This window comes from Esox lucius, chromosome 20, assembly GCF_011004845.1.
Source record: "Esox lucius isolate fEsoLuc1 chromosome 20, fEsoLuc1.pri, whole genome shotgun sequence".
In the NCBI taxonomy this organism is placed as follows: domain Eukaryota; kingdom Metazoa; phylum Chordata; class Actinopteri; order Esociformes; family Esocidae; genus Esox; species Esox lucius.
In genome coordinates, this window is record NC_047588.1 from 45,287,533 (window position 1) to 45,299,693 (window position 12,161).

Genomic DNA, 12,161 nt, shown 5'->3' on the forward strand with positions numbered 1-12,161 from the left:
CCTGATCCTGAAAAAATGTCAAGCTGGAGCACAAGGCAAAGCAAACACAGATTGAGTTTCTGAACAAAACGCTACTTCATATCAAAAGTTTTCAGTACCTAGCAGTGTTTAATATCACTGCCCATCTGGACCTCTCGAATCAGATGAATGAAAGTTCTTCTAAATATAAGACCAGACTGACACATTGATTTTATTCATGATGTCCAACACTTTCTCAATGGCAGTCGCACATGGCTGGACAGCTGAGAGGACACGTCCCTCTATGGAAAAATATTTTCCTTTTTAACTGACAAAGGTACATGATTTAACAGTCTGATAGACAGTTAGTACATTTTACACATGCATGTGACCACTAACCAAAATGTGTGTATTTTAATTAGGTTTCATATTCAATGCCAAGAATATTTGGCAACGGCTCAATGGCCCTGGTCATTGTTTACTAGGGGGACTACAGGATCATATGGCAATAGTGGCATGCAGCGTGGCCAATCAGGACCAAACTAAAGAACCAATCTGATTACAGCACACAACTAAGGCACCAGTCAGATAGCAGCACAAACTTAAAGCGCTAATTAAAGAGCAGCACATCATAAAGCACCAATCAGATTGCAGCACACTACAGTAGAGCAGAAAGACAGAATTAACACTGACCTGAGCCTTTGTTGATTTCCACATTAGCAGTGTGACAAGCAACAGGGGAGAGAAGAACAGTGATGTACCCATTAGTTTGGATTTTGTTTCCAGACACAATAAACATCTAGACTTTGTGTCGTTCTGTGGTTGATTAGTTGCTTATACAATGTGTAACAGGGAGAGACACAGAAAACAGGCAAAGTACCAAGGGTCTGGGCCCTGGAAGGCATTTTATAAACAAAAATGGCATAGGGAAGAGTAAAAGAAAAAACATAGGGCAAGATACAGCATCACAGTCTCGCCTTGTTTCTGTTCTGTCCAGAGCTGCTTTTCTTGGCCCCTTTTATCCTCCTACTACAGGAGCTTGATTGGGGGCATATGGGCTTCGTCAAGGGGTGGCAGTAGAACTGCAGCCCAGGGAAGCAGCTGTTATTTCATCCCTGGGCCAGGTGGTTCTGCCCTGGGTCTGGCCTGATGTTGAGACAGGAGAGTGGTACAAATGGTATTGTTCAATTTTGTTTCAGACTGGCTTGAGGAGCATTCTAGATCATGAAATGATTTCGCAGTAATGTGTTGATTAAATCTAGTTTTGAAATTAGCAGAACATTTTAAACAGTATTATTGAATGCCATGTTTATGATTGCAAACTAGGATGGTTTGATAAAAGGAATGGACTATAAAACGAGGGTCTTTAAGCATTCTCCACACTGTGCATTATTTTACAGCGACGCATGGACTTTGTGCATGATCCCTTACTGCTCACAGCCGGTGTGGTTTATTAGAGACTGAACATGATTAATATCCCCTGCCTCACAAGGTGCTGGAGGTTTTGTCTTGTTCAATGATTCATGGGAAAGAACTATTGCAGTTGGCTGCAACATCTGTGCTGCTGACACACAGGCAGAGTCTGGTGGCTGCCTGAGAACACTATCTATCCACAGGACCTATGCACGGATGTAAAACAACAGAAATCAACAAATCGTTGTATTTATGGAGTTATGTGACTGAGGCCAGTTATTTTGGACATGAGAAAAATACCACTGTCTTTTTTCTAAACAATTATTTCAATACTGTTGAATGAAGGTAAGCACACACACACACACACACACACACACACTTGTCTTTCTATTCTTGTGGGGCCATGAGACCTTACCCAGCCTTACCCAGATATCCATTAAGCCCATTCCCTAAACTTAACCAGAATAACCTAACCAGCCCTGAACCAGAACCTAAACCGTTAATGACTAAACCTAAAGGTTTTCCCAAGTCCTAACCATGAAATCAAGCAGGGACATGCTAAAAACCTTATGGAGACTCATTTTGCATGTTATACTATCTTTGCGGGGACATGCACACAAACTGGACACACACATAACTACTCTAAAGTAGAGTTATAAATTAAAAGAGGGATGGGATGGTAGCCAAGCCCCCCAGCCTTCTAGTCTCCTAGCCCCTCAGCCTTCGTCTCCCAGCCTTCTAGTCTCCTAGCCCCTCAGCCTTTGTCGCCCAGCCTTCTAGCCTCCCAGCCTTACAGCCTCCCAACCATAAAGTCTCCCAGCCCCCCAGCCTTACAGTCTCCCAGAGGAGTGATAGAGGAGATACATATCTCCATGATGATTAGGGTGTTGACTGGACTTTATATATGAGACAAATATCATTATTATGAAGGTGTTTACAGCCCTATTACAGTTGACTCTGCAATTAGCTGACTGGGCTTCATATGTCACCCTGATGGCTAAATGAGTCTGGACAACCCTGTCTGTCAGAAGAAGACACGCAGAATAACATTAACACAAAAACAAGTACTGTCCTCGGGAAAACACAAAAATGGGGACTGTCCCTGCAAAAACATTAATACATTAACAAGGACTGCCCCTGTAAAAACATTTACACATAAACAAGCACAGTCCTTGTAAAAAAATTTATACATAAATGCAAACTGCCCTTGTAAAAACAGTAATACATAAACAAGGACTGTCCTTGTAGAAACATTAATACATTAACAGGGACTGTCCCTGTAAAAACAGTAATGAATAAACAAGGACTGTCCCTGCACAAACAATAATACACAAACAAGGACTGTCCTTGTAAAAACCGTAATACATAAACAAGGACTGTCCCTGCAAAAAGAGTAATATATAAACAAGGACTGTCCCTGCAAAAAGAGTAATATATAAACAAGGACTGTCCCTGTAAAAACAGTAATACACAAACAAGGACTGTCCCTGTAAAAACAGTAATACACAAACAAGGACTGTCCCTGTAAAAACAGTAATACACAAACAAGGACTGTCTTGTAAAAACAGTAATACATAAACAAGGACTGTCCTTGTAGAAACATTAATACATAAACAGGGACTGTCCCTGTAAAAACATTCACACATAAACAAGGACTGTCCCTGTAAAAACATTCACACATAAACAAGCACAGTCCTTGTAAAACAATTAATATATAAATGCCAACTGCCCTTGTAAAAACAGTAACACATAAACAAGGACTGTCCTTGTAGAAACAGTAATACACAAACAAGGACTGTCCTTGGAAAAAGCGGACTTCTGGTCATGTTACATCAAGGCATTTCAAAGTCTGCCCGCACATCTCATCTTGATGCATTAGACACACACAGATTCACAGCACTGTTGCATCATAGCCTTTGATGAATAATTTAAGTAATCCTTAGAGTAAGACTTTTAAGGTGCTTTTGGTTTTGATTTAGAGTGCAATTTATACTCTTTTTACACTGGCATCCTAATTCAGATAATGGACAGTTGTTCTGCTTTTACACTGACATCCTAATTCAGATATTGAACTGTTGTTCTGCTTTTACACTGGCATCTGGACTGTTCCGTTTTTTACAGTAGGGATGTCACGAGAACCGATACTTCGATACCAAGTCAATGGCAACATTTTGAAAACATGGTGGTACTGATTTTTGTACAGTACTGTAGATTATCGTAGGTACCGGGGATCCTAAACATGACAGATGACTTATTGTTTTGTATTTGTTTTTTACCGTGGTATCAAAGAGGGTATAGAGAATCGTGGAATTTCACTGGTATTGGTATCGACTTCTACATATCTGATATCGTGACATCCCTATTGTACAGTGGCATCCAAAGTCAATCCTTTTTTTCACATCAGATTTTTTTATATTAATGTCACCGTGATTAAGGGGTTCTGGGGGGGTACAGTGACTGAGGGGGTCTGGGGGGAAACCGTGATTGAGGGGGTCTTGGGACTACATTGACTGAGGTGGTCTCGGGGGTACCATGACTGAGGGGGTCTAGTGGGGGCACAGAGACTGAGGGGATCTAATGGGGTATTGTGATTGAGGGGGTCTCGGGGGGTACCGTGACTGAGGGGGTACCGTGGGGTACCGTGATTGAGGGGGTCTAGTCAAGGGTGTTTTCGTGAAGCAATTCAATTTCAAAGCATTGTTGACCTATTTTCTAACAAAAGGATTCCACCGTGGCCAAATGACAATAGATAATGTTTTATTCATAGTCCATCTCTATCCATTGTGTTACTGTAATTATCTGACAGGTGATGGCCGACCTTTAGACAGAAATAAATGCTTTGAACCGCCTGGACTAATGGGGAGCTGAAAGATGGAGAGAATCCAAAAAAACAACCAGTTTCATGTGCCAGTTTTTCAGATACTCACAGCCAGCCTTCCAGTCAGCCTCACAGCCAGCCTGACAGCCAGCCTTCCAGTCAGCCACTGGGGTAATGGTAATGACACCTGGGCAATGGTAATGACACCTGGGCAATGTTAATGACACCTGGGCAATGGTAATGAAACCAGGGCAATGGTAATGACACCAGGGCAATGGTTTTGACCCACTGGTAATAGTAATGTACATGTGGTAATAGTAATGGCATTGGGGCATTCAGGGCTGGCAACTATTCACTGTACTGATATCATCCCGAAATGCAATTTCAACATCCCAAACTGAACTTGACCTGTTACAAAAGTCCAATACCAGATTTTTAAAAACATTTTCAAATACCAACATGGGTTTGTCATTTGCAACACATTTTAAGTGATTTGTTTATTTCTGACCCAGACAGTTGACATTTGAAAAATGTGTTTAGCTATTAATTCTTTATTTTATTAATTGAATCTTAAACTACATAATATTCCATGGAGAGGATGTTGGTATATTCTATTCCACCACTAGCTGACCTGTTAAACAACATAACACCACCATATACTAAAAAGCATGTGTTCCCCAGACTTCACTTTCTCTGCTTCACCCACACATTCATCCTATAGTAACTGACATTGTCAACCAGCAAACTAGGTAGTTACCTGATCATGGCTCAAACCTGGCTACCATACACTTGGTCGGCAAATAAACCAATGTGTGTAGCTAGCTAGCGAAGTAAGTTCACATTTGCGAGCTATGCTCAGATTAAGGTTGGTCATTTAGATACAGATCAAAATTGTTAATGTCGTATGCCATTTAAAAAGGCAATGTTGCACATTTATATTACAGTGTGCTTTCCTTTCAGACCAGGTAGATCTTGTAAACATGTTCTCGAGACAATTCAAATGCCACAGCAACTCCCGGAACATGCAACCTCAGTCTGCGGACAACATTTTCATTCTAATATTCTTAAATTCCCAACGTTATAATGATTTTCTTTTTTATAATGATTCTGCATTTACATAACCTAAATAATTACATAACGATGACTAGCCACCCTTCCATGAACTGCCACCTTAACGTGGTGGAGGGGTTTGAGTACCCGAGTGACCCTAGGAGCTATGTTGTCTGGGGCTATATGCCCCTGGTAGGGTCTCCCAAGGCAACGGGTCAGACTAAGAGCGGTTCAAAACCCTTTAATGATGAATTACATTTCGAGCACCGTGACGTCGCCCGGTATATGCACGTTAAGGTGGCAGTTCATGGAGCCAGGCCCGGGGTCGGGGCTCGTATGCGAGCACCTGGTGGCCGGGGCTTTCCCCATGGGGCCCGGCTGGGCTCAGCCCGAACCAGCGACGTGGGGCAGCCTTCCCGTGGGCTCACCACCCACAGGAGGGACCATAAGGGGTCGGCGCGAAGAAGATCGGGCGGCAGTCGATCTAGACAGCCCGATCCCTGGACACGGAAAGTAGCTCTAGGGACGTGGAACGTCACCTCGCTGGCGGGGAAGGAGCCTGAGATTGTGCGTGAGGTTGAGAGGTTCTTACTAGAGATAGTCGGGATCACCTCTACGCACGGCTTGGGCTCTGGAACCACACTCCTTGAGAGAGGATGGACTCTTCACCACTCTGGAGTTGCCCATGGTGAGAGGCGGCGGGCTGGTGTGGGTTTGCTTATAGCTCCCCAGCTCTGCCACCATGTGTTGGAGTTTACCCCGGTGAACGAGAGGGTCGTTTCCCTGCGCCTACGGGTCGGGGATAGGTCTCTCACTGTTGTTTGTGCCTACGGCCCGAACGGCTGTGCAGAGTACCCAACCTTCTTGGAGTCTCTGGGAGGGGTGCCGGAAAGTGCTCAGACTGGGGACTCTATCGTTCTACGTGGGACTTCAACGCCCACGTGGGCAACGACAGTGACACCTGGAGGGGCGTGATTGGGAGGAACGGCCCCCCTGATCTGAACCCGAGCGGTGTTCAGTTATTGGACTTCTGTGCTAGTCACAGTTTGTCCATAACGAAAACCATGTTCAAGCATAAGGGTGTCCATCAGTGCACGTGACACCAGGACACCCTAGGCCGTAGGTCGATGATCGACTTTGTTGTCGTTTCATCTGACCTGCGGCCGTATGTCTTGGACACTCGAGTGAAGAGAGGGGCGGAGCTGTCAACTGATCACCACCTGGTGGTGAGTTGGATCCGATGGCGGGGGAGGAAGCTGGACAGACTCGGCAGACCCAAGTGTACTGTAAGGGTCTGCTGGGAACGTCTGGCCGAGTCTCCTGTCAGAGAGATCTTTAACCCCCACCTCCGGCAGAGTTTCGACTGGATCCCGAGGGAGGCTGGAATGGACCATGTTCTCCACCGCCATTGTCGAAGTGACCGCTCGGAGCTGTGGCCGTAAGGTCTCCGGTGCCTTTCGTGGCGGCATCCCGAACCCGTTGGTGGACACCGGAAGTAAGGGATGCCATCAAGCTGAAGAAGGAGTCCTACAATTTAACATTGTGTAAGAATTGGCTAGGTCCTTAGAATAGAGCGAGTGGAGATTCTCCACAAAACACAGTCAGTGAGAGTACACTACAGTCAGTGAGAGTACACTACAGTCAGTGAGAGTACACTACAGTCAGTGAGAGTGGGAAAGACGAGGGCTCGGTACGGCGCTGAGAAGGAGAGACGAGGGCTCGGTATGGTGGTGAGAAGGAGAGACGAGGGCTCGGTACGGTGGTGAGAAGGAGAGACGAGGGCTCGGTACGGTGGTGAGAAGGAGAGACGAGGTCTCGGTACGGTGCTGAGGGCAATTCACTAAAGAAGAGAGGGTTTAGCACATATTAAAACATTAACCTTACTATCGCCGTTCCACATCTACGTTAAACAATTTTGACAGAAAACATCAAGCAGAACGTTTTGTTCACCTGGACCTTGAAAGGCCTACCACAACTCAACTCAGTGCTGAATAATCTGAGGTCTAATGACTCTGTGCTCATGGAAACAGCATATAAGAACATGGAGAAATAAGGCTCGGGCTGCCGCTTCCTCCTACGGCCTCCTCTCCTACGTCCCGTCCTCTCCGCCTCCTGCGTCTCCTGTAGGAGTCCCTTAAACACCTCCTCTTCCTGCAGAGTGAGGGGCTTGACCACTCCCCATTGGTCTATGCCCCATAACACCCCCCCAAAATGTTCTTGGGGCAACTTCCAGTCTTGCTCCCCCAGGGGTCCTTCTTCCACACTCCCATAGTCCACCTCCTCATCGTCCGAGGAGAGGGTGTCAGAACCCCAATCGCCCTTCTAGGAATACTCCCCTCTCTTCGGATGAATTGGAGGGGAGTAGCCAGAATAAGCGCAGAGACGGTGAGCTTCCTCCTCCGGCATCTCTGGCTTCTCCCACGGCCACAGGGAGTTATCCCTGTGACCATGGCGGTTTTTCCTCGCACGCCTGTGGGTTCCTTTTTGGTCAATCATTCTGTAACGATGGTGGCAGTAATGGAGGAACCAGGCACAAGCGAATACACTCGATGCAGTCATGTTTAAGAGAAAAACAAACACCAAGCACACAAAAACAAACTCAAGAAAAACAAAGGAACTGACACCTTAAACAGCAAATTAAACACTTACCGGTTACAAGCAGACAGCAACAACAATGATCGACAAATGTGGGGAGCAGAGGGGAAACAATTAAACACATACTAATGAGATGATTGGGACCTGGTGTGAATAGTTGCAGACATGTGACATGAAGACAAGTCCGGGATGTGTTTGTGGAGTGATGGGAACTGGAGGTGTACGGGACGGTGGCACTGATCCTCACCGCACCATGACAAACCAGGAGCTTTTAGAAATGTGTGCCAATTTATTAAAAAAATACACTGAAATATCACATAAGTATTCATACCTCTCCAAATTTAGCATGGATGCATTATGTGTCCTTTGAGATCTATACTCTAGTCTCTAGAACTTGAATTAAGTAAATATGTATAAATGCATACAGAGATAATGGTGGACAATAGAGGTGCTAGATTTAGTGAATATTAGGTACATTTTAACAATGAAAAGTGTTTCAATCTGACGTGGAGCGGGAACAGGGAAAATAAGCATTACTAAATAAATATAGCATTACTAAAGGCCAGTACAACAGGGACACATAAAGTCATGTTAGTGGCCACTTAGCCATCTGTCTCCCCAGTGGGAGATGTAACACCAGGCTGTTTCATCTGCATACTGACCTCTAAATCACAGTGTCCTTTAAAGCCCACTGAATGGAACCCAGTGTTCCTGATATAATTATCCTCTTTAAGGCATGACCCATGGGACATCATGTGTCACACAGCACATCCTATTGGAAGGATAAAACCTGACAATGTAGTGTCACGCCAACTCATCTGGCCTTGCCAGGGTCTTTCTGGCTGTACACCTCTAAGAGATTACAGTTAACCAGATAGCAGGCTCTATCTGTTACCCGGTAAAATTGACATCCCAGATTCACACTCTGAGCAAGTAGCAAATGTTGTCAGGTAAAATGGACACCCCAGTTCCCCACTTTGAGCTAGTAGTAAATGTTGTCAGGTAAAATGGATACCCCAGATCTCCACTCTGAACTAGTAGTAAATGTTGTCAGGTAAAATGGACACCCCAGATCCCCACTCTGAGCTAGTAGTAAATGTTTTCAGGTAAAATGGATACCCCAGATCTCCACTCTGAGCTAGTAGTAAATGTTGTCAGGTAAAATGGACACCCCAGTTCCCCACTTTGAGCTAGTAGTAAATGTTGTCAGGTAAAATAGACACCCCGGATCCCAATCTGAGGACACACAGTTTCTCAATAACCACCAATGGGTGATGTCATGGTCCACTGGTTATGCTGTTGTTTAACACTAGAACCACCAATTGTCTACGCCATTTGGTGTTTCAGTTTGTAATTAAAATCGAACTGCCATTTTTAAAGCTATACCCTCCTCCATCCATGACTTTTCCTAAAAGGGGCGTATATTACATTGTTCCGTTGTCAGAATTGTAAACTCACAAACTATTTTGAGACTATTTACCTGTTTATTACCCTGTTTTCCGACTTAATCAGCCAAAAGCACATGCCACTTGGTGTTGGTACCCAGGCAGCCGCTCACTGATCACCCCTCACTGAATGAATGACATCAATGGATGAATGGGCAATACGCCCAGATGAATGATCAGAGCCTTGGTTGAATTTGAATGAACATACAAATGAAATACAAACAATAGCCTTGACAATTCAACAAACGTATTACATGTTACTGTTTTTCACTAAGAGAGAAACAATAAATCAAACAACCTATCTTCAGTCTATGAATTTGCGTTGATTATTTCACAGAAGATTCAGGTTCTTTTGTAATTCACCAAATGTATTACTCAAAATAATTATTAGCGAAATGCAATACAAATGAATGTCTTGACCAAGGATGTTACTAGAAAATCATGGATGGGGGGGGATAAGCCTCGTTTTGGCGGGTCTGGGCATACTCCCCAAAACAAATTTTCATCATGTATTTTTAGAGTAACAAGTGTAAAATCTATCAAAATAAGATTATTTTTGGTCATGGTTGGCTAAAAGTATACCTGTCTCATAGTTTGTGTTCGACACTTATCTAATATTACTTATATTCTATCCAAGTAAAGAAATTACAGTCCACTCTTTCCTCATCCATCCGACACCAACAAAAGGCACAAAAACGGCTGTACTATGTAGACAAAATACTTTTGTCAACTATAGTTTAGTAAATAAATATGTACATACAGTACATATTCTGTCCTAAGTGAGATTCCTCAGAATCATTCTGAATAAACAGATTTAGTCATTAGCCTAATCATCGCGGAATTAAGTCTTAAAAAAAGAAACATTTAACAACCGGATCTCCCTTCCTCTGAACAGAATATGTTGCAATATGTTAACTTCTAACCCAAACAAACATGAATCTGTGAAACAAGCACAGTTTTTTAAAAGAATACATAAGGACAGAGGGCACCAGGAGGGCATTTTCCACCACAGAGGAATCCCATGAGGGCACATTGACTTGCATGTAGGATCACACAGAGGCCAACAAATTCTCATATAGGGCAGCCTACATGGCACTGCATCACATTACTTACGTGGCACTGCATCACATTTTCTCCACTGGAAGGGCACACACTAGGACACAATCACATTTCCTCACACATAGGGGCACCCATGAGGACACTGCATCACAATCTTTCCACTAGAAGGGCACACATTAATGCACTGCATCACATTTTCTCCACTGGAATGGCACCCAGAGGGCACTTAATCACATTTCCTCACATATAGGGGCACCTATGTATACACAGCATCACATGTTCTCCTCTGGAAGGGCACCCACAGAGCACATACATTTTTTTTTGCATATAGGGCCACCTTGGAGGACAATTTACCACATTTCCTCACACATAGGGGCACCCATAAGAACACTGCATCACACTTTTTCCACTGGAAGGGCACACATTAGTGCACTGCATCACATTTTCTATACTGGAATGATACCCAGAGAGCACTTCATCATGTTTTCTCCACTGGAATGGCACCCTGAGGACACAATCACATTTCCTCACACATAGGGGCACCTATGTGTACACAGCATCATATTTTCTCCACTGAATATAGGGGCACCTTGGAGGAAACTTTACCACATTTCCTGACACATAGGGGCACCCTAGAGGGGACTGCATCATAATTTATCCATTGGAAGGGCGGCCATTAGGGCACTTCATTATGTTTCCTTGCACGTTGGGGCACCATAGAGGGCACTTTTTCACGTTTTCATGTCACGTTTCCATGCCCCTACCATAGGGGCATCCAAGAGGGCACTTTTGCGGCATTTTTTTTTTTACATGGAGCACCATGGGGGGAAATACCCCCCCTCCCCCGAGGTTCAGGTCTTATTTAGATGGCCGGAGTAATTTTGTCACCATTGACAATCAAGAATCTGATATGGTGGCTATGATGTGGAATTCCCCAGGGATCAATTTTTGGACCGCTTCTGTTCAATCTCTATATGATACCTCTGGGCTAAATTATACAGAACAACAACATTAACTACCATAGCTATGCAGAAGATACTCAAACATATATGGCTCTCAAACCATATGACAGCTCAAATGCTTTTATCTGTAGTAGGGTTGACTACTGTAATGGCCTCTTAACTGGACTCCCCAAAAAGACTGCAAAACAGCTGTAGCTCATTCAGAATGCTGCTGCAAGAATGTTAACCAGGACCAAGAGACCAGAGCACATCACTTCGGTTCTTAAATCTTTGCACTGGCTTCCAGTCAGTTACAGAATAGATTTCAAAGTGGTGCGTTTAGTCTATAAATCACAGAATGATTTAGGCCCTGAATACATTTCTGATATGTTTGAAGAGTATATACCGAGTAGGTCTCTTAGATCCATGGACTCGGGTCAGCTAGTAGAGCCCAGAGTCCAAACTAAACATGGAGAAGCTGGGTTTAGCACTTATGGTGTACATAACTGGAAACTAGACATGTCCCAATTGTATCATATAAAATTTGAAATTCTCTTTTCACATGCCTATGACTGAGTGCTAAAACTGAACTGTCATCATGGCATCTACTACAGAATCTACCAATTATGTTTTTATTTTTTGTTTTCATTCTATTTCTATTTTCTTATTCTATGTTTTATTATTAAAGTGGTTAGAGTCTCCCTTGTCTTATTTTTAAGGTGGTTAGAGTCTCCCTTGTTTTACTATTAAGGTGGTTAGAGTCTCCTTTGTTTTATTATCAGGTGGTTAGAGTCTCCCTTGTTTTATTATCAGGTGGTTAGAGTACCCCTTGTTTCATTATTAAGATGGTTAGAGTCTCCCTTGTTTTATTATTAAGTGGTT

The 12,161-nt window shown here is 43.7% G+C and overlaps 1 protein-coding gene across 4 annotated transcripts in view; it reads right to left on the bottom strand.

Moving 5' to 3' along the window:
* Window positions 1-12,161, bottom strand: part of thsd7ba (thrombospondin, type I, domain containing 7Ba) — a 292,455-nt gene that overhangs the window by 55,737 nt on the left and 224,557 nt on the right. For 3 of the 4 annotated variants that reach the window (XM_029115860.2, XM_029115859.2, XM_029115862.2), the window contains exon 16: window positions 652-657. The exons of the other annotated variant lie outside the window; for it this stretch is intronic. In XM_029115860.2, the coding sequence (XP_028971693.2) occupies window positions 652-657 (6 nt within the window). The remainder of the gene's footprint in view (window positions 1-651; window positions 658-12,161) is intronic. 4 annotated transcript variants of the gene reach the window in all.